Source organism: Mesoplodon densirostris, chromosome 2 (assembly GCF_025265405.1).
Source record: "Mesoplodon densirostris isolate mMesDen1 chromosome 2, mMesDen1 primary haplotype, whole genome shotgun sequence".
Lineage (NCBI taxonomy): Eukaryota > Metazoa > Chordata > Mammalia > Artiodactyla > Ziphiidae > Mesoplodon > Mesoplodon densirostris.
Window position 1 is genome coordinate 124618446 of NC_082662.1, and position 24349 is coordinate 124642794.

A 24349-nucleotide genomic window follows, 5' to 3' on the forward strand; every position below is an offset into this window, starting at 1 on the left:
CCTTGGTTGTAAATTAGAGTGGAATGTGCCCGGATAAAGCCCCAAAGCTTATGTCTCCTTACTTATGTTTGTTTTTTATATTTAATTTATATTTTTTATCGGAGTAATATTCCATTGTGTACATGGACCACTTCTTCTTTGTGCATTCTTCTGTTGATGGACATTTTGGTTGTTCCAAGTCTTGGCTAGGGTAAATAGTGCTGCAGTGTAAGATTGTCAGCCTGTGTCTTTTTGATTCTGGTCTTCTCAGGTGATAGGCCCAGTAGTTGGCCTCCCAGATCATATAGTAGCTCAATTTTTACCTTTAAACGTACCTCCTTTCTTTTCTCACTACTGGCTGTTACCATTTGACATCCCACTAGCAGCTAGAGGGTACACAGTTCCCTAAAACCCCTTGAGCATTTATTGTTTAGAGATTTTTTGCTGATGATCATTCTGACTGTTGTCAGGTAAAAGTTTTTGTAGATTGTATTTGCATGTCTTTTAAAATTCTTAATGTTGAGCTTTTTCCATGGCCTTTTTTGTTAAACAAAAAAAAAGAAAGAAAGAAAATGTGAGTTCAATATGCCTCTTGAAATTGTCTTCTTGAAAAGTTTCCCTCTTTTGAATTTTTTCGTCAATATTCAAACAGGATTTTTTTTTGAGGGCAGGTGTCATTTACAGAGCTGCAATTCTTGTGAATATTAAGTGACCCTTAGCACTGTGTTTAAAGCTGTTTTTGTTTTTGCAGGAGATGATCACAAGGCTGTGGCATTTCTGCATTCCCAAATCTGGTTACTATGGCAAAAGAGCCTTCCTGGGTGTAATGTTCCAACTTGTAAATTAGAATGGAATGTGGCAGGAAAAAAAACGGTAAGTTTATGTCTCATTACTTCTTGTTGGTTTTCTTAATTTAATTTTTATTTGTTATCACAGCAAATTTGATTACAGTGCTTTGTTTGTTCTACGTGTGTAAGATGTGGTTCTTTTACACATATACATATATCTATTCATCTTCAGATCCATTTCCCATGTGGGTTATGACATAATGTTGAGTACTCTTCTCTTGGTATTCCGTAGGCCTTTGGTGCTTATATATTTCACATGTGTTGGTATATCTCTGTTTACGGCAATATCCTTATTTATCCAGTCCTCACACCTTTCCATTTGGTTAACCATATGTTTGTTGATCGAATCTTTGATTGCCTTTCTCTGTGAAAAATCTTCATTGGTATCAATTTTTAGGTAACACCATTAAGTGATACTATAGGATATGTGTCCTTTGCTTTCTGACTTCAAGTTGTGATTACCTCTAGACTCATCTATGGTGCTGCAAACGGCATTGTTTCATCTTTTTCCTTGGCTAACATTCCATCTGTACATGTACCAGTTCTTCTTTTCCATTCATCTTTTGATGGAATTTTTGGTAGCTTCCATGTCTTGGCTGTTGTAATACTGCTGCAGTGCAGTTTTGCCTGCTTGTGTCTTTCTAATTCTGTCTTCATAGCTCATAGGCCCAGGAGTTTGCCTGATGAATCCTATGGTAACTCAATGTGTACCTGTTAAAGGCACCTCCATTCTGTTTTCATTAGTGGCTCTTACCAGTTTAGCCCCACTTAGAGATGAGGGTACGCATTTCTCCACAGCCCCTTCAGCATTTATTGTTTGCAGAATTCTTGATGATGGTCAGTCTGACCGGTGTGAGCTGATATGTTTTTGTAGACTAGATTTGCATGTCTTTAATAAATCCTAATGATGAGCATTTTTCCATGCCTTTTCTTGTTGTTGTTAAAAAAAAAAAAGTGCGAGGAAAATATACCTCTTGAAATTGTCTTCTTGAAACCTTGCCCTGTTTCGAATTTTTTGGTCGAATTTCGACCCCAGAATTTTTTTTGAGGGCGCGTGTCACTTACAGGCTTGCAGTTGTTGTTAATATTTAGTGATCATTAGCACTGGGTTGAAAGCTGCTGTTGTGGGAAAGGGCCACACGGCGGCAGCGTTTCTCCATTCCCAAATCTAGGGAATGGAGAAACGGGCAGCAGAGCTGCCTGGAAATCCTGTTCCTTGGTTGTAAATTAGAATGGAATGTGCCAGGGAAAACCCCCATAAGTTTATGTCTCAGTACATCTTCCTCCTTGTTATAAATTAATTTTTAAATCAGAGTAATGATTAGAATATTATTCTAGGTGTACACAATCTGGTTCATTTGTACATTATATATATCTATTCATGTACAGATCCTCTTTCCACGTAAATTAATACAGAGTGTTCAGTAGACCTCTCTTGGTATATGGTCGGTCTTTTTGATATATGTATTTAATATGTATTGGTATACGGATGGCAACCCTAATCTTAATTTGTCCATTGCTCCCACCTTTCCTTTTAGATAACCATAGTTTGTTTTCTAAGTCTGTGAGTGTCTTTCTCTGTGGAAATAAGTTCATTTGTGTCACTTGTTAGATAACACCTAGAAGTGATATCATAAGATATTTGTCTTTTGCTTTCCGACTTACCTCATGTTCTGTGATTATCTCTAGGATCATCTATGGAGCTGCAAAGAGCAGTGTTTCATTGTTTTCCATGACTAATATTCCATTGTGTACATGGACCACTTCTTCTTTGTCCATTCATCTGTTGATGGACATTTTGGTTGCTCCATGTCTTGGCTTTTGTGAATATTGCTGCAGTGGACCTTTGCCAGCCTGTGTCTTCTCGACTCTGGTCAACTCAGGTGAAGGACCCAGCGGTGGGCCTGCTGGATTGAATGGTACCTCAATTTTTACTTTGAAACGCAGCTCCTTTCTGTTCTCATTATTGGCTCTTACCACTTTACATCTCACCAGCAACTAGAGGGTACACAGTTCTCTAAAACCTCTTCAGCACTTATTGTTTGTAGACATTTTACTGATGGTTATTCGACTGGTGTGTGTTGAAACCTTTTCGTAGATTAGATTTGCATGAGTCTAATAATTCCTGATGTTGACCTTTTATCCATTTTCCTTTTTTTTTTTAAGAATGTGTAAAACTTACCTCTCATACAATCTTCTTGAAAAATTTGCTCTCTTTTGAGTTTTTTTTGCCATTCCCTACCTCAGAACATTTTTGGGGGCAGGTGTCCTTTACAGCCCTGAGTCCTTGTGTATATTAAGTGACCATTAGCTGTGGTTTAAAGCCGCTCTTGTGGAAAATGTCCACAAGGCGGCAAAATTTCTACATTTACAACTCAGGGAGTTGGGCAACAGAACCTTCCTGGAAATCGTGTTAGTAGGCTGTAAATTAGAGTGGAATGTGCAAAGGCAAACCCCCAACAGCTTATATCTCCTTACTTCTTGTTTGTTTTTTCAATTTAATTTTTATTTTTCTCAGAGCAAATTTGATAAAAATGTTGTGTATGTTCTAGGTGTACAGAATCTTGTTCATTATACCTATGTATCTATCTATTCATCGTTGGATCCTTTCCCATAGACATTATTACAGAGTTTTGAGTGGACCTCTCTTGGTATTCCATAGGTCTTTGGTAATTATATGTTTCATATGTATTAGTATAGGTCTGTCACCCCCATATCCTAATTTATCCATTTCTCCTACCTTTCCATTTGGTTCAACATAATTTTGATTTCTTAATCCATGAGGGTCCTATTCTTGGAAATAAGTTCATGGGTATCATTTTGTAGGTAACACCTATAAGTGATATCAAAGGATATCTTTCTTTCAGTTTCTTTCTTACTTCAAGTTGTGTGATTATATCTAGGTCCTTCTATGGTGGTGCAAACAGCACTGTATCATGCTTTTCCATGGCTAATATTCCATTGTGTACATGGACCAGTTCTTCTTGCTTCATTCATCTGTTGATGGATATTCTGGTTGCTTCCAGGTCTTGTTTGTGGTACATATTACTGCAGTGTAGTATTGCCAGCCTGTGTGTTTTGGATTATGGTCTTCTCAGGTGATAGGCGCAGCAGTGGGCCTACCAGATCATATGGTAGCTCAATTTTTACCTTGAAACGCACGTTCATTCTGTTCTAACTACTGTCTGTTACCACTTTACATCCCACCAGCAGCTAGGGGGTCCACAGTTCTCTAAAACCCCTTCAGCATGTATTGTTTGTAGACTGTTTTGCTGATGATCATTCTGACTGTTGTGAGGTAAACGTTTTTATAGATTGGTTTTGCATGTCTTTATTAATTTCTGATGTTGAACATTTTTCCATGCCCTTTTTTTGGTTAAAGAAAAAAAAAAGAAAAGGCAAAATGTGTGTAAAATATGCCTCTTGAAATTGTCTTCTTGAAAGGTTGCCCTCTTTGAATTTTTTGGTCAATTTTTGACCCCAGAATTTTTTTTTGAGGGCAAGTGTCATTTACAGGCCTGCAATTTTTAAGTTGAATTTTAACTGGCCATTAGCACTGGGTTTAAAACTGTTGTTGCAGGAAGGCCAAAATGCTGCAGGATTTCTCCATTATCAAATGGAGAAATATATACATATAATTTTATGCCTCATTACTTCTTGTTCTTTTTTTTAATATAATTTTTAATTTTACCACAGCAAATTTGATTATAATGTTTTGTTTGTTCTAGGTGTGCAAGATGTGTTTGTTTTACACCTATACATATATGTATCCATCTTGGGATCCATTTGCCATGTAGGTTATGACTCGGTATTGAGTAGTCTTCTTTGGAATTCTGTAGGTCTTTGGTGATTATAAATTTTACATGTGTTTGTATATCTCCGTTAACCCCAATATCCTAATGTATCCAATCTTCACACTTTGCATTCGTTAACCATAAGTTTGTTTAATAAATCTGTGATTGCCTTTCTCTGTGGAAATATCTTCATTGGTATCAATTTTTAGGTAACACCTATAATTGATACCATAGGATATGTGTCTTTCACTTTCTGACTTACTTCCAGTTGTGAGACTACCTCCAGTCATTTATGGTTCTTCAACCTGCATTGTTTCATTTTTTTTTTCCGTGGCTAATATTCCATCTGTACACGTTCCTGTTCTTCTTTGTCCATTCGTTCCTGTTCTTCTTTGTCCATTCGTCTCTTGATGGACTTTTTGGTTGTTTCCATGTCGTGGCTATTGTAAAACTGCTGCAGTGCAGTTTTGCCTGCCTGTGTCTTTCCATGTCTGTCTTTCTAGGTTACAGGCCAAGGAGTGGGCCTGCGGAATCATATGGTATCTCAATGTTTACCTTTTAAAGGCAGCTCCATTCTGTTTTCATTAGCGGCACTTACCAGTTTACGAGCCACTTAAAGTTGAGGGTATGCATTTCTTCACAACCTCTTCAGCATTTATTGTTTGTATTTATTTGCTGATGGTCATTCTGACCCGTGTGAGCTGATACCTTTTTCTGGCTGGATTTGCATATGTCTAATAATTCCTTATATTGAGCTTATAGCCATGTACTTTTTTTGTTGTTTTTTAAAGAGTGAGTACAGCTTACCTATTCAAATGGTTTCTTGAAGTATGTGCCATATTTTGAATTTTTTTGCCCATTACCTCCCTCAACACATTTTGTTGTCCGGTGTCATTTATAGCCTTGCAGTACTTGTGAATATGAAATGACCTTTAGCACAGGTTTTAAAGCTGCTGTTGCAGCAATCGGCCACAGGGCGGCAGCATTTCTACATTCCCCACTCTGGTTACTAAGGAAACAGTTTCTTCCTGGAAGTAGTGTTCCTTGGTTGTAAATTAGAGTGGAATGTGCCCGGATAAAGCCCCAAAGCTTATGTCTCCTTACTTATGTTTGTTTTTTATATTTAATTTATATTTTTTATCGGAGTAATATTCCATTGTGTACATGGACCACTTCTTTGTGCATTCTTCTGTTGATGGACATTTTGGTTGTTCCAAGTCTTGGCTAGGGTAAATAGTGCTGCAGTGTAGGATTGTCAGCCTGTATCAGTAAAGATGTTAAATAACTAAATAAGACGTTGCCAGAAAAAACAAATCTGAGAAACAGTTTTTTCCCAGCTGAGTTGCCCTTCAGGAAATACTGAAGAGAATTCTGCAGGCTGAAATGAATTTAATTCAGACATTACCAACTAGCCATATAGAACAGGAAAGGGAAGCTTTAATTTTATGTTACTTTATGTCTTTATGTAGTAGTTATAACTGTAATTTGTCTACTTTTTTGAAGTATAGTTGATTTTTAATGTTGCATTAGTTTCTAGTATACAGCAAAGTGATTCAGTTATACATATATATGTATATATATTGTTTTTCATATTCTTTTCCATTATAGTTTATTACAAGATATTGAATATAGTTTCCTGTGCTACACAGTATGACCTTGTTGTTTATCTATTTTATATGTAGTAGTTTGTATCTACTAATCTCAAACTCCTTATTTATCCCTCATCCCACCACTTTTTTTTAACATGAATATAACTAACTGATAACTTCATTCTGACTTTGATTTGGGTCATTAGCCCTTCATTGTTATTTAATGACAGTATTATGGGACAAGAGGAAATGACTGCCAAGGGTATATCTCTAATCAGCATTTGCTAATGAATGAATGAAAATAAAGCACTGTCTTTTATTTTCTATCTTCTTTAATATCCTGGAGTATCACCTTTTTTTTTTTTTTTTTTTTTTTTTTTTCTTTTTGCGGTATGCGGGCCTCTCACTGTCGCGGCCTCTCCCGTTGCGGAGCACAGGCTCCGGATGCGCAGGCCCAGCGGCCATGGCTCACGGGCCCAGCCGCTCCGCGGCATATGGGATCCTCCCAGATCGGGGCACGAACCCGTATCCCCTGCATCGGCAGGCGGACTCTCAACCACTGCGCCACCAGGGAGGCCCGAGTATCACCTTTTATACTGTAAGAGAGTGGTTATCTTTTATTTGTTACAGGATATGTTTCAATTAGACTATTGCAAACTTGAATAACCAGAAAGGTCAGCCAGGTGGCATGAATATGTCAGTCCATTCTGGAGTAGGTAACAGAGAAAGAAGGGTGGGAACTATAGTGAAATGAAGAGCGAGGTCCCACCTAAAGCTATCCCCATGCCACTTGTCAAACAAAACATGGCTTCTGGGTGGAATTTGACCAAAAAGCAGGCTAATGTGCTACTCGTTTTCAATTCCTAGCCCTTTCATTAAGTTACTCCTAATTATTATAGTGGCCAAGACCTTGGAATTTACTACACTTGTGAGGTATTATTTTCACTTTAGTTCTAAGATTATTTTCTGCCTCATGTTGTTAATATATTATGGTATAGCTCCTCTAGTTTTTATTTTCACATTTTGTTCCTTATTTCTGTTCCTAACTTTTTTCTTCCTGTCTTTCCTACTTTCCTGCTGTATCCTTCATTCTCGCTCTTGGAATCAATGCAGTCAAGTCATGGTTGTCCAGAATGCAAGGTAGAGTTGGTTCTCTTTCAGTGTCACACTTTAATGAAATGTCTAGAGTTCTCTTGTTTTCCCTTTAAGTACATTCACCTGCAGTGCAACTTCGGCTATAATTTTTATTTTTCTACATGTTGGTATCAATTGAATTAGGCTAATAGCAGACTATTCTGACCACAACATTATTAAATATGTGTAGCAGGTATGTGCATTGGAGCCCAGAAAAGTAGAAAAGAGTAAAAACATAGAAAGGTATGAATAAGGAACTATCACTTTGAAATGAGATATAACTAAAGTTTTCATTTATAATTTGTCTGCTAAAATTCATTTAGCTTCTCATGCAAAAATCATGGCTCAGATTCTTCTGAGTCTTCTATGACAACCAAACAAAAAAATCTAGGCATTTTTCAAAAGGAATTAACTGATCTTCTGGATGACCAGTACTAGGTGTGTATCTCATGTTAAAGATGATAGCTGTCTGGTCTTTTACCCTCACTTAGACCTGCTATTGAAACATTTTCATGCCTTCTGTACCACAAAATTATTGCTGTGTAATATAGGATGCCATAATCTGCCTGCTCTAGGGTGTTAGCAACAGCATAAGAGCAACCTCCTTGGTTTGTCTGTTTTCTGCTAGAGCATGTTGCATCATTACATTGTCAGCTAAGGATATTTCTTAACACATAGCCAAAAGCATTTTTTGCACATCTCATTGCATTATAAATTAAATGTGTTATTTATTTGGGGAGGTGAATCTTGTACCATCTGTAGCAACAGGGTGATGGGAATTTTAGTCCCACCTAGAATATTAGTGGTACAGGATTTTTGTCTGTGACATTAAAATTCAGCATCTTTACTAAACCTGGCAAGCTGTTGCCCAAAAGAGGCAGTGAGTATTAAATATCTCAAAGAATAGTATTACTACAACCTTTCTGGTGCCCAGAAACTTTCTGTTTCTTTGCAACCACATAATTATGGCAACCAGTAAAATTTGATACTGAGAAAGGTTGCTTGTTATGACTGGCTCTCTCATCTCCAGATCTCTCAAACTGATACGTGAAATGAGTTTTGTTTCAAAGAGTTAGTGTCATTTTAGAACAGACGTTATCAGTCACTTTATTCAGAAGCTTCCTCTCTTTTATCCAGAGAAACCAGGGGGAAATTGTCAGAATGACAATGATTGACTATATTTAACTTAGAAGAGAACATGTTTTCTGTAAATGTAAATAATGGTCAGAATAATCTGGGATGTATTAGATTACAATTTAGAAGATCTAGAGTCACTTTCTCAACATATCTTTCATCTTGAAATCACTTTCACATCATCTCTTCGAGAACTGTCAATGTGAAAAGGAATTATACTGATGAGGTACTGACATTGTAAGTTAGGCTGAGGAGGCCAATGAGCGAAGTCCTTAAGAACTTGGATTTGAATTTCAGCCCTGCCACTTAGAAATTGTGAAGTTTCTCTAAAACTATTTCCTCTTCCACCTAGGAATCATAATAGACCCCCTCCCAGGGTTTTTGTGAAACACAGGGAGAATGCACCAAAAATGATAAGCATAATGTCTGGCACATAGTAAGCTCTCAATAAATGGCAGTTGCTATTATTGCTAGAAATACGTATAATAAACTCTATGTAGCCAATGGTCAGTTATCCCTGCAAAAAAGAAATGCAGAATGCTTGGGCTACTGAATTACACCAAATTATTTAACAACACTATATAGAAAATCAAACAACTTTTCTTCAGTAATAAGTATAATACATTCTTTATTCTTAAAATATTTTTTAAAATGTCCTGTTAGCTAAAAGAATTTCACTGGTCCAGTTTTCTTGTCTTCTTTCATTTCCTCTTGCCATCCTTTAATCAAGATACTCATAAGCTCTGACAGTCCAAATGTCAGCCGAGATGAGGTAAAAGAAAGACAAGGAAATAGCCTGAAGAGTCCATGAACTCAAAACTTGTCCCCGGATAATTAAGAAATGGAAATGAGCATATCTGAAGGATTTCGTTGTGGTTTTCTCTCATTACACTGTTGGACAAAGTACAGATTTTTTCCCACTAGTGAGATTTTGCCATGACTGAAGCTGATTTTTGCTATCATGATACCTGGAAGCCTAATTCCTGGCTGGACTTGCTCTAAACACCCTTGTTAGCATCTCAAACTATTTCCTCTGGAAAGAATATAAAGCAGATTCATGTGTTGTATGTATTTACAATTTGAAGGCCAAAACATTTTATTTCAATAGATTTTAAAGGAAAAAGAGAAGTACAAACATGTTTTAAAGGTCCATCCAAAAACCATTTATTTAGCACAGACTGCTCCAGACTCTGTGCTGAGGTTGGAATTGAGAACACAGCCATAGTGTCAGACCTCAGGGAGCACAGAGGACAATCAAGTGACAGCCCATAAATGCACTATTGCACACAGAGAAATAGAGCTTATAAAATGGGATATGCTCTGTGCTTCTTTCTAAATTAAAGGCAACATCCTCAGAGGAGTAATTTTGAAAAAACTACACATACACACACACACACACACACACACACACACACACACACACACACATCTTTATTGGGCTCATTATATATTTTTTCAATAAAGAAATATATATGTATTTTTTTCCAATCAAGAAAAACCAGGGGACTTCCCTGGTGGTGCAGTGGTTGAGGGTCCGCCTGCCGATGCAGGGGACACGGGTTCGTGCCCCGGTCCGGGAGGATCCCACATGCCGCGGAGCGGCTGGGCCCGTGAGCCATGGCTGCTGAGCCTGCACGTCCAGAGCCTGTGCTCCACAACGGGAGAGGCCACAACAGTGAGAGGCCCGTGTACACCCCCCCCCCAAAAAAAAAAAAAAGAAAAACCAAATAAAAGAAATGAAGGCCTTCAGTACTTTAGCTAATTCTATGAAAGTTAAGAACAAACAAGCCATTATATTCCGTTCTTCTTTCTCAATTTTTTTTACAGAGAAACTCAGAGAACTGTTTTTATTCTGCTGGTTTAGGAGAGAGTAATTGAATTTTTTTTTTTTTTTTTTTTTTTTTGCGGTACGTGGGCCTCTCACTGATGTGGTCTCTTCCGTTGTGGAGCACAGGCTCCGGATGCGCAGGTTCCGCGGCCATGGCTCACGGGCCTAGCCGCTCTGCGGCATGTGGGATCTTCCTGGACCGGGGCACGAACCCGTGTCCCCTTTATCGGCAGGCAGACTCTCAACCACTGCGCCACCAGGGAAGCCCCGGTAATTGAATTTTAAGTACCTTTTTCTGCCAGCCTTAAAATCATATCTACCTATCAGAAAATGATTGTCCAATAATAAAAAAGAGAAAGAAAAAAAAAAGAAATTCGTCAAAACTTTAAGGAAATAAAGGTTTCGATTTTTTTTTTTTTTAAGTTTTTGGCCGCACCCCACGGCATGTGGGATGTTAGTTCCCTGACCAGGGATCGAACCCACGCCTCCTGCATTGGAAGGCAAAGTCTTAACCACTGGACCACCGGGGAAGTCCCTAGATTTTTGTTTGATAAGCACCATGTTCCATCTTGATTAATTGACTTTTTATTTTCCCTTATAAAAAACTTCTCTGATTATTACGTATGGCTTAATTGTCCTAAAATAATGTCATTATTGCAATCTTCCCATGAGGGATTGTAGTGTGTTTACCAGACACGGTAGGAAAGGAAAAGGAACTCCACTTATTTCTCAGCCTGGATTTCTGCTCACATTCAAGAATCCCTCTGCTTACCTGGCCACCTTCAACTTGTAAATCCACAGATTTTGATATGGCTATGAGAAGTGTGGAGTTTTCAGTTGTGTAAAGTGGGAACACAGCCCACTGACAGCATGCCCAAGATGGTCAGTACATGGTAGCTATCAAACAAGGGTTCTTGAAGGAAGAGCTTTGTGTGGCCATCTCTGCGTCTCAGGAAATTCAAGTGTAAAAAATTGCAAAAGGATCTCATTGGCACTTACACAGGTCAACCAGGGCTGGTAGAGGCAGGATCAGGAGAAGGGTGTGTTTACCCTCATTAACCCTAAAGGCAAAGGACACAGACCTTGAGTCTTGAGAGAACTAGAGATTCAAACTTATTAGTAAGATTAAGATAACCTAGTAAAGTGAACATCTAGATTTTTCCCAAATAATTGGGGTTATATGTGAGTATATCTGAGCAAAAGTAAATTTTTATAATAATTATCCTTAGTTGTTCCACAGCACTCTCTTAGTCTTAGGATATACCATTCAATATTTCCCTAGGCAGCTCTAAAGCTGTCCTCATTTTTGATATGTGTATATATACACGCACTATAAATAATTTATGTTATATATATAAAACATATATTTAATTTGAAGTGTATAGTTTTTGATTGTAAAATAAAGAAGACAAACTAGACACTTAAGCTAATGAAACCAGCAATTAAGAAATTTTATGATGGGCCTAATCAATTGAGTTCATATAGCCCATGTTTCAGAGCAAGAAATTAGTTTCCCTGTGTTTGAAACCTGGTCCTATGAATTAAAAACTATGCAACCTTGCCAACATGCCTGAATTCCTCTGAGCTTCAGTTCTTATCAGCTATAAAATAGGATAATAAATAATACTGGACTCATGGAGTTGCTTTGAGGGTTAAATAATGTAACACATGAAAAGCACTTAGAACTCTGCCTGTGAAAAAGTAGCATTTCGTAAATGTTAGCTGTTATTTCAGTGTGCTTACTTTATAAAGTGCTTCTCATGACATAATGGTATGTCAGTACAATTAAGAGATTTGCAGTTGTACATTTTGATAGAGCATAATTCCTGGTGCAGAGTTGGCATTCAATAATTTTGCTACATATGGGTGAAAAAATGACTAAAGTATGCATGTGAAATATAACAATTATTAATATTTATAAATTAAGAAAACATGTTGACTAATACACCTTTTTGAAGACATTTCAATAGTTCAGGCTATTCTAATATATTCTGACATATATAGAATTTTAGTTAAAATACATGAGTTTGCATTTGACATTAATTTCCATCTTCAATCTTATTTTAAAATTTTGTGCATTCAATTTTTCAGAATTTGAAAAAAATAACAATTTTACCACTGTTCACTGTATTATGAATCTTATCCCTAATATGTTTTTCCCATGATCTAACCACTTGGATAATTAAGTCCAAAACAGATAGAAACTTTAAAGCTCATACTACACAATGTGTTTTTTTCTTAGTATACCTACTACAGGAATAGCCATGAATTCTACAGTAGCAACCAAAGTTGGCTATTAACTTAAAAGTGGTCATATTCATTCTTCTTATGTCATTAATTTAAAGAATCAAAAGCATAAAGTATAAAGGGACATAATTTGCTAAAATAGTTTTGAATTTTGTTATAAAATATTTTAAACTTACTGAAAATTATAGAAAATACTGTCACAAATACTTGTGTTCTTGCTGTCCAATTTTACCAAATCGTAACATTTTGCTATATTGGCTTCAGATTTTTTTAAAATAAAAGCATATATTACAGGTACCCCTGAAGTCCTCTGAAACCATTCCCCTGTCGTCCTGAGATAACCGCAAAATAGAGTTTAACGTCTGTAATTCCCAAGCTGTCTTATGATATTAATGTTTGTCATACATATATACAAGTAAACATAAATAATTTACAGTATTATTTCATGTAATTTTAACTATATCATGATAACTTATTATAGGGTTTTTTCTGCAAATTATTTGCTCAAGATTTTTTTTAAGATTTATCTATATTGATAAATGAAGGTGTATTTCATTTAATTTAACTGCTGCTTAAATTTCATTGAATAACTATATCATAATGTATTTATTTATTATATTATTAACACACTATTAGAAACAATGTTGCAGTGAATGTTCTTTAACAAATTCCTTTTGTACATGTGGGAGAATTTCTCTAAAGTAGAAGTGGAATTAAGTCAAAGTGGAATTTTCTGGGTACTTGAGTGCATAAACTTCACTAGACATAGACAAATTTACCTAAAAAGTATATGTACAAATTTATACTTTCTGTCCACAGTCTATGAAAGTTCCTGTGTCTTTGAATCATTGCCTATACATTTCCCCAGAATTATTTGCACTTTGTGCTGAATGACAAAATTGTCAAATCCTACTCTCTTTTTTTGTACATTCAGATAGGTTGGTTACAAATGAGAATAGTGCTGCTTCATTTCTTAAACTGGATTCAGTTCACAATGGCTGAAATGTGAGGTCTTAGGAGACATGAGCTCAGTGGTTCTCAGTGGTTCTCAATCTTGGCAATACTTTAGATTTACCTAGATCATTTTTTAAATTTTGATGCTCAAGCCTCACCCCAAGACTCTCCTTGGGGGTGAAGGGCAGGGGGATGTGGGTGTCGTGCTAGTTGCCCCACCTACAACCCTTGGAACTCAGATCCCAAAGTGATCCTAATATGCAGTCAGTGTTGGAAATTATTGCCCTTGTGTATGTCTGATTAGAAAGAGAATAAAGCCAGAGGGAGAAAAAAAGATACTTGGCTGTAGACCCATCTCTAAAAGTGAGTGGTGAACTGGAGCTTGATTCTTAATAGTTTTATCTAGAATGAATAAGTAAATTAGCATCTGGGGAACAATAGTAGGTATTCCAGAATTTGGCAGTGCTTGAGACCAGGAATATAACAAGAGTTAGTCTGCTGACAGTTGGGAATAGAACTACAGGTCCAGGGTCAGGATGCAGTACCTTTAGGGTAAGGCAGTTTATGAAGTCCAGGCACATGAATGGACCCCAAACAAGTAGGTTTGTTTTCTAGGCAGAAAATTTGGAAAAAGCCATTGAGTGTTAGAGAAAAGCTTTGCCTATGTGGGCACCATTGGCTCATAGCAAATGGCAATAATTCCAACCCCATTAGCTGGTTGATAAATGCCAGTTATAAATGTTTTGTCAGACTTAATTAGAATAAGTTTTAAAAATAAGTTATGCTTAAATGTGTAAGATATAAGCTTCTAACTGGTGATCAGAGGGCATGGAAGAGTCAAGGATAAACTGAAATGCCCCAAGTTATAATGAATGAGGAAAAGTTTTGATTTGGTTCATCATTTGTAACATAAGCTATTGACATAAACTAAGAATTTGTATTTAATTAAGATTGTTTCATAACTAGATTAAGTATTCTACTTTACCAAGAGTGTCAAAATCTACTATAAATATAAGGTAACAAATGTTCATGGAATCTCAGCTATAGCAACAGCCATTTTTCATCCTTTCCTCAGTCAGTATAGTTATTTCAGTTTTTTATAGAAAAAAATGAATTGAAAGACCATTTAGCTTTGCTGACATGATCAGTTGCAAAACTATTGGAAAGTTAAATATCAAATTATTATTTATAGGACAAGAAGATATTAATGTTACTGTAGAGTTCATGTAATTATCTCACACATCCAGGAGAGATTAAGATTTCTAAAATTGTATTCTAGTTAGAACACCTAAAAGCTTTTCTTTAAAAAAAATACCTTAGGGAAAATAAAACTAAAGGCATCCAAGATATTTTTAAATTGTCATTGTGCATTCAACTTAAAATACAGTTTAAGACATGAGTATGATGAGACGATTACATAGTGATTCAAAACAAAATACCTTTAAAAGTCTGCATGCCCTTCAGGTTGACTATGAAGTCATCGGTCAAGATAAATAATCAGGGTAATTCTTTCTTTTTTTCCAATTCAGTGTACAAGAGAAGAGTACAAGAGAAGGACTAAATATGTTCAGAAAAGTCTTAATCCTGAGTGGAATCAAACAGTCATTTATAAAAGTATCTCCATGGAACAGGTATGCAATGATTATTTTCTGTATGACAGATTCAGGCTAATATAAAAACAGTGATGACAGAGTTATTGAAAGACTGTGATTCATATCAATTTTTCCTTACACACAAAAAAAATTAAGTAAAATACATGCAAGAAATATAGCCAGGGGCTTCCCTGGTGTCGCAGTGGTTGAGAGCCCGCCTGCCGATGCGGGGGGTGGGGACGCGGGTTTGTGTCCCGGTCCGGGAGGGTCCCGTGTGCCGCGGAGCGGCTGGGCCCGTGGGCATGGCCGCTGGGCCTGCGCGTCCGGAGCCTGTGCTCCGCGACGGGAGGGGCCGCAGCGGTGAGAGGCCCGCGCATCGCAAAAAAAAAAAAAAAGGAAATATAGCCATTAAAAGGAACTGGGTGCAGTTCGAAGATACAGTGAAAGAAAATGTGCACATTTTGACAAAACAGCTAAAAAATAAACAAAATGAATAAGACTAGTGGGACATTTTCCACTGATTATTTCGAAATTAAATATTTCAATAGACTGGGCTCTATTTATCATATTTTGAGGGAAAATATTTCCCAACTAGCTGTATTTTGACTTTCATAAACAAAGAAAAAATAAGATTCAGATGCACTGAAATGAATTACCTCTCCTGGCAACAATTTAGGGATCATCTCTTTTCTAAATTGAGGCTTCCTACGGATCTGGCATTGTGCAACTAAACTGTACAGAAGAAAGCATGAAGAAGACTAGTGTAAAGGACTATCACAACAAATAGATGACTCTAAGCAAAATTGCATCAATGTGTTTCTGAAAATCTTCATGTCATAACTTTGTATCAATAATAGAAAATAACTGATGGTTTATAATGATGAATTCAGAGAGGAAAGAATACAAATAGAATAGGAAAAAGACATCCATGAAAACAATTTACAAATGAGTTGTCTTTCAAAATGAGGTTTCTAATTTATCCTTTGGAAGATTTCTAATTTGACTATGAAATTGAAGCTGGATATAAATTATAATCTGGATTCTTGAATTTAAAATAAGTTAAATTTCACCTGCAGAAATAAGACAGTGCTACTAATGTGTTTTGGCAATTTACTGAAACAAAAAACTATAATCCAAATACTTTGAATGACCTAGACATTTTTTCAACCTATGAATTTCATGTATTTAAAGAATATATATAGATTCTGCTTGGTACTTTTAATAATGGGCAGGGGTAGAATAACAGGAAATAAGTAAAAATCACCCTTTTTTTGCAAAATAGTGAGGTATCTTATGATCAAATACTTGGTTGGACCACAAAATGATTGACAGTTTACATAATATTGAATGTAAATATACAGTTTTATATAAACTTAAAGTATTTTTACATAAGCGGAAAGAGTTCAAGGAATGAAAATATAAATGGTTCTATTATATGAGTATAATGAAAATTTATGATGAGAAATGAGGTTAATGACATTTTGATTTGAACTGTAGCTCAAGAAGAAAACACTGGAGGTGACAGTCTGGGATTATGATAGATTTTCTTCCAATGATTTTCTTGGTGAGGTGAGCCTATGGTTTCCTTTTTTTTATTTGCTTCATTATAAACCATCAATTAAATCTTTATGGAAAGCATATTTCTTAAGTGTATAAGATAAATGTTTCTGGATAAAATTCTTTGGTGGATAGAATTTATTTACGAATGACTCTTTGAATAGATGAATAGCAACTGGAGAAATAATTTTCACTTTACCACTTGATGTACTTTATAATTAATTTGCAAGATGAAATATTAATTGTTTTGATTGAAAGTTATATAATTGTGCTGTGAATCAAATGATTATGTAAAAGATTTGAAATCAATTTATTGTATTATACAATGAGCTGGATTTTTTTCAAATGCATTTTCAGGTTATTTAATTGCTATTCCTCATTGCACGTATGAATGACTTGATGTGACATTTTACATTCTTATTTCTTTTAAGTGTCCCACAAAAAATCTAAAAATATTTTAAGAAGCAAAACTAGAAGTAGGAGAAAGCAGTAAAAACAATTTTTATAAATTCACAAGGAATGTAACCTAATTATGAAATGTGGCAGGATGGTCAGATTCTGTGATATTTTTCATCTATCATATTCCAAAAATACATATTTTGTTTAGTGATCTTTGCTTAAAGCAGAAGTTATGAATTAATGTTAAAAAAATAAATCTCCAAGAATATATAACATCTAGAAAATACAATATCCTTTTGATAGAGACAATAGAAAACAGTTGAGTAGTCTAGGTGACATGAGGTCTTGTTTGGTTCCTACACTCTGTACCTCTTTCCCATCAAAACTAGATCAAGCAGCTGCATAGCACAGGGAGATCAGCTCGGTGCTTTGTGACAGCCTGGAGGGGTGGCATGGGGAGGGTGGGAGGGAGGGAGACACAGGAGGGAAGGGATATGGGAACAGATGTATATGTATAACTGATTCACTTTGTTATAAAGCAGAAACTAATAAAAAAACTAAATTAAAAAAAAATAAAATAAAATAAGAAAAAAAAAAAAAAAACTAGATCATTTGAACTTCACCTGCAGGCTCCATGCGGTATAGCCACTTGGACTAATCTTGGTCTTAGGCAGGACTACTCTAGAGTACGGTTATATCTGATTTATTGTCCTATTTCAAAAAGCTGATTTATTGAAGTCCTTATAATTTATTGTTCTCATGAACCTAAAGCATATATCCAGTGTGTGGTTTTATTTTTTAATATCTGCTCAAATTTAAGATGCCAACTACTGTAAAATGCACCATTGTTTATGTACACTAAGAAAGAAAACATGTTGCCAATTAAACCATGACACAGTGCTTTCTTATTGTAAACTGTTGGTAATATCTCTGTTTCAAATGTGAACTAAAGTATGTTTTAAAATAGAGGGAATAAGTTAGTAATTGAAAATTAGCCATTCTTTTTCATTTTGTCCCTCTTGTAACTAAAATCAAACAATCTGCAAAAAAACACTAGCCCAGTTTAAGAATATAATGTGTCCATTTAACAAAAGTAGACTTTATTTCATAAAGAGATTGACTTGTGACTCTACCTTTTTGCATCATCTCCAAATAATTTAATTAATAGTCAGAGATGTCATACAGTTTGATTTAACCCAACGTTTATACAGCATCTGGTATGCACAAGACATTCTCAGTATCATGGGTGAAGAAAAATGAGGAAGACATCATCATCCTAAAGGTTATACTACTATATCCTTTGACTTACGTCCTTGAATAAATTTCAGATCACAGAAAAAAACAACAAATGAATTACAGCTTAATCCATAAATTTTATTCACTTATTGCACGTTTTTTGAGGTATTGATTGATTTATCTAGCATATCTCACCTCGATAACATGCCTAGGTGGTATCCTCTCAAAGAACAGACTGAAAGCATTGATCATGGCAGGTCCCATTCCAGTCAAAGCAGCCAGCAGTCCCCAAAGCCGTCTGTCATCAAAAGTAGAAGCCATGGTACCTTCCCTGACCTATCCAAGGGTAGGAGATATTTCAAGTAGAAAAAAACTTTTGTCTATTTGTTCACTCAGTATCTTCTTGAATATGAGTGCCTGTATATTTAATCTCTTTTGAAAAGTATTATATTGGGAAATATTTAATATAATATCATGCAAAGATAATGGATATGGAATCAGAAGAAATGGGCTTTAGTCTCAGATCAGCTCATAATTAGGTTGATGCCTTTGTGATCTTCACTTCTCTGGTTCTCTGTTTTTCAACCTATAAAATGGAGGAGGTTGGGTTATATGAGCTATTGGGTCTTTTTCAGCTCTCAAAATCTAGGTTAATATGATTTTATAAAATACGTTGGGGTATTTCATAAAGAAAACATAAAAATCCTCAACAGTTCATTGACTAGACATAATCATCATTACCATTTATGCATGTTTCTTCTGTTTAAATCCCTATTTTTTCATATATATATTCTTACTCATAAATCATATATGTAATATATGGACATAAACAGTTTTGCATTCTACTTTTTAATTATATCAAAAACATTTTCCTCATGTCATCAAAACAATTGGTATGCTGAAAATTACTTAAGCCTTTTCTAAATGGTGCATTCAAACTAAATCCATGATTTTTTTTTAACTACTATTATTATTTTTAAATTGCAGCATCATACATTGGGTTTGGCAATATGCACAGCTTTCCCATTGGAATGAGCTTTTCTTGGGAGGTTCATTAACCACTTATCCTACAGCACAACAGTAATCTTCATCATAAAATGAGTTACTGCCTGTATGAGAGAACCATGTAGTATCTTTCCAGGATATGCTGAGCTATTTTTAAATATTAAATAAAAATTTTTATATTGGATCTGAGTATTCCTTCCTTTTCGCCAATTCTCAGGAAGTACAGCAAATTGAAAAGTGGTTCTTTGCAATTTGGATTGGAAATGCAAGTGTTCTAGGAGATGAAAAACTGAGGTCACGTCCAGGAGGCCACTGAGTTGATACAGTAAACCACTGACTACAATAAGTGCTATAGATTACTTATGAGTTGTATAGATCATTTCTGGATTTCACTTAGCCAGATCAACTCTGCACTAATTAACATTCTGGAAGATGATTGGTATAGAGACCTCTCTCTCTATGACTACCACAGTAAATGTGTGATCTTATATATACATTCTCTAAAATCACCTGAGATGATGATATAATACAGTCTCCATTTCCATGTATCCCAGTGACTCACACACCTTCCTCCAGGAATTTTACTTAAAACTCCTCCTGCGGCAGTGTCAGCCTATTGTTTCTTACCTGGTCCCTACTAGAATTATCAGAGTTGCTTAGTGAAACTATAAGTTAATATATTCATTTATATGAGACTGCTTAGAATGTATTCATTCCTCTTCTCAAACCTCTCTTCTCAAGATTATCATCCTCTTGCCTTTCCTCCCAAAAATTGTCTCCCAAATGTTGAATCACACTGCTGTATGGTGAGCAGTTGCATAAACGCGCCAAGAAAGAAACAGAATTAACATAAATCTTAGACGGTTTCAAATTATGTGAGACCCAGCTTGACAGGAAGAATGCTGGAGCAACTTTAACTCATGTTTTACCCTTTTGTAACCAGACATGCAGGTTCCCACCATTGAGAAATCCCATAGTAGTCCCGGTAGCTCAAAATCCTCATCCGAAGCCCATCTCCGCTCTCATGGACCATCTCGCAGTCAAAACAAAACCAGCGTCACTCAGACCCACTTGGAAGATGCAGGGGCTGCTATAGCCGCTGCCAAAGCCGCCGTCCAACAACTCCGCCTTCAACCAAGTAAAAGACGCAAATAAATTCCTCAGCATGGCAGCTTAATGTTCATCTGTTGCCTTTCTTTCCTGCTGTCCTTCCCCATTTGCTTTGTTCTGTGCATTCCCTGCTCCCTCTGTTCTCTGTCCCTTTGTCTGTGTAGGAACAGTATCGATACGTAAATATGCTGTCTCTCATTTAGTTCTTTTTTGTTTTAATTTATGTAGAATGAAATAAAACTGGCTGTTTCTCCTTTGTCTCCACCATCCATCCAACCTGGCTCATAGTATTTGGTAGCTGTGTCTGTGATGTGTGCAGGCAAAACTATGTTGTGTGTCCTTTTTGTGTGCATTTAAATATCCTTTAGAATACAGGAATTATAAGCACAAGTGGCTGCCAGTTTTCCAGGCATTACACCAAAAAAAGGCACACACATAAGCATTCTGAGCAGATTAGCAATGAGAGTCTCACCTCTGAAAAACACTAAAAAATTTTAGGCAGAAGAGTCATGTAGCCAACAGTCAAGTTCTATAACCTAGGGGAAATGGAAAAACCATTTAACGCTTAAAATTTTTAATAAATTATGCATGTGAAATAATGAAGCTTTCCGTGTGAGAAACTTTCTAGTCTTTTGGGAAAAAAATCTGTAAAGAAAATAATGTTTCTTATATTCTCAAAAAAATATGTAGTATTATTATATGTCTAAACATATTTGATGAGGCCATGTTACCTCATTAAGGAGCACAGTGGGGTCCTTTCTGTTGGATCACACTTTGTATATGATACAAGAGAATTTATACGGTTATTCTTTTTTCTAACCATTGGAAATCCTTTGGAAGTCAAGATATCAATTAAAGCATAACAATTCAGCCATCTTAACAGCTGTAATTTCAATTGATAGAATTATATAAGAACTTAGTGAGTACAGAGACTTTAAAAATGTAGGGGCACTGTTACTTCCAAGAGGCATCAGCCAAACAACGGAGATAGATGAATGTTCTCCCCATCTCCCAAAGTCATCATTTCCAAAGAAACAGCCAGTTTTAACCCCCTTTAGTGCTGTGCATGTGGTGTCATTTTGGCATTTGAAAACACAACTTACTTCAATAGAGCAAAAGATCACTTCTGTTTGCATGAATAACATTCAAGCTGGTTCCATCTGAGGATACATACTCTGGGTTTCTATTTCACCCACACTACCACAGCAGCACATAAAAGCGGTCAGTCTAATCATGCCAGGAAGCAGCACAGACACAGCATAGCAGGAGTCCTCCCCATTCAAAGAACTCAGTCTGATAATCTGCCTCCACCAGCTAATGGCAACCAAGACCAAAGCCAGCTAACCCTCAGGAAGGTGATGTCTGATGGACCAGTCAAGCCAGGAGGTGAGCAGAAAGGCACTATTCAAAGTACACAGCAAGAACATCCCCCAAATTTAAAGCCCTCATCTTTTAATTTTTAGAGATTGTCTGATAAAGTATGTTTATCCACTTTTTTTTTTTTTTTTTTTTTGCTGTATGCGGGCCTCTCACTGTTGTGGCCTCTCCCGTTGTGGAGCACAGGCTCCGGATGCACAGGCCCAGCGGCCATGGCTCACGGGCCCAGCCGCTCTGCGGTATGTGGGATCCTCCCAGACTCTGGCACGAACCCGTGTCCCCTGCATCGGCAGGCGGACTCTCAACCACTGCACCACCAGGGAAGCCCCTGTTTATCCACTTTTTAATGTGCTTTTGTGGGCATGGCATTTCAGGACTTCATCATCACTGTGTAAGTCCCAAGATCAGTCCCATAATGTATTGACTACAGTGATTTGTATTTTCCTATGCACTGGGCATCTTTTGACTTTTGTTGGGAAATAGATTAACAAGGTTCATATTGCAGAATGGAACGCATGCTACTAACCTAATCTGTTCAAGCATGACTATAAATATGTTGCGCTGTGATAAAAGTTTAAACTGCTCACAATTCGAGTTAGCATACCAGTTGGAATGTAGATCAGTTTTTGTTAAATGTTATTTCAAGTGTAACTTTAAAAAAAAATCCAGTGGATTTTGGAAATTCTTAGAGAAAGTAAAGGAAAAAATTGCTAATGCACTCATTCACCTTTACATGGTGAAAGTTCTTTCTTGATCCTACGAACACATTTTTTCCACTCATGTTTCCGTAGTTGTCAAGTGTATCAGATGTGTTGGGCATGTAAATATCCAAGTGCCTGTGTAATAAATAAAGTATCTTTATTTCATTCATAAACCACTGGGTTCTGAGCCATTGTTATATGATGCAGCTTAAAATGAGTGTGTCAGTTTTTGCTTTCTCATTTGATTCCTTGCAGTAGAGAATTTAAGGTTACTGCTTCATTGCTAGTGCAAGCTATAATGATAGAATATTGAGTTGCAGGACAAAGTTTCATGTCAGAAACATAAGATGGATGGGGAATTATTACCAAATAAAAGTACCAGAGCTTACATAAACATGTCAATAAATAATGGGGTTGGGCTACTCTAGGCAATGCTTCCACTCTTCCTTTCTTGCACATCTGATCTACTTCACAATCTTCTCAGCTTTCTGGGTAGAGGAAGACAAATCCAATGAGTCTTGCTCCAGACAGGCACCTAGACTTGATTCCATGGCTTTGTTAGGAAGGAAGTCTAGTTAATATCTGTCCCTAACTTGACACCAACAATTTGTGGAATTTTCCCCAAGAAAGAATGCCACTCACTGCCAGTGACGGGGATCAAACCAGGGTGATTATAAAATTATCTTCATTGTAATTCAAATTTAAATTTAATTTTGATTCAAAAACATATATCAAAGAAAGAATTTAAAAAAAACGATAGCAGTGTTTGCCCCCTTAAGTCCCTTCCAGCCCTAAAACACTTGATTCTATGATTCTGTACTTTCCACAAAACTAACATTAAGACTTGTACTTTCCTATTGCATTTCTCTGTATTCTCAGAAATTTTTTAAATTTAATATGCTTTTGTCCCAACTAATCAGATATTTAGGAGCAATGGAGGATGTATGTGGCAGTACAAAGGGCAAACGACTGTGATGTTCCTTGAATTAGCAGGCAATTAAGGAATCAGCTTAAATATTAAGATAATTGTGAATATGCATTTACTGAGCCCAGTTTATAGACTATCACCAAAGCAGTTTCCCTTTTCTAGTTAGCCTTACTAGTACTGTCCAAGAGTACTTAAAATTCCACCTCTCACCTTTTTTTCCATCAAATAAGTTCAGTTGATTTCTTACTTCATTTTCTTAGTGCAAATATTTCATAATTGTGAATGTCACAGTAGTCAAATGCTTCTCTTATTTCACTCTATTTTTAATTATCATGATTTAAGTATTCCTATGATACTTTGTCTGGGTTTTCCTAGGTGTGGGTCTTAAAATTTGCAGCAAAATGCATTTAACTCCCTTTCTTTGAATAATGCTCTAATGGATATTCTTATACGTTTAGAATAGTTCTTCACATTGTGCAAAGTGTTTCATCACCCATTTTCTCATTTTGTCACACCTAGTGGATGAGGGATTCGTTGCAGATATTTTCATTTCTGTTTTCTGAGTGAGCCATCAGAGAGTCGGGGTGTGCGGGTGGCAGCATGACTGATGAAGAACACATAGGTGGAAATTGTCAGAATCGGCAATCTAACCCTTGTTTATGACTGCACCTAATAAGCCTTTGCTTTTGAAATACATTGGCTCCTTTGAAATCAAACTCTCCTGATTTCACTAAAAACAATTGTCATTTACTTATCTGCTATTTATACTCCAGTCCTTACAAATGATTAGAGGTTGCTAGAAATTATGGCGGAATACGATTTAGACTTGGTCTACCTACTCGATCCTCTTTTCTGAAGGCTGATAATTAAGCTGCCACAAACCAGGGAAGTAAAACCCTGCCACTGCACAAGCCAAGTGCAGCAGTAAGCATGCTCT

At 36.3% G+C, this 24349-nt stretch overlaps 1 protein-coding gene across 1 annotated transcript in view; it reads left to right on the top strand.

The window, feature by feature from the left end:
• Positions 1-21877, top strand: part of LOC132483116 (protein piccolo-like) — a 46863-nt gene extending 24986 nt beyond the window's left edge. The window contains exons 2-5 of the mRNA XM_060088371.1: positions 731-852; positions 15037-15138; positions 16597-16668; positions 20248-21877. Of these exons, the coding sequence (XP_059944354.1) occupies positions 15130-15138; positions 16597-16668; positions 20248-20451 (285 nt within the window). The 5' untranslated portion in view covers positions 731-852; positions 15037-15129 and the 3' untranslated portion in view covers positions 20452-21877. The remainder of the gene's footprint in view (positions 1-730; positions 853-15036; positions 15139-16596; positions 16669-20247) is intronic.
• The last annotated feature ends 2472 nt before the right edge of the window (positions 21878-24349 follow it).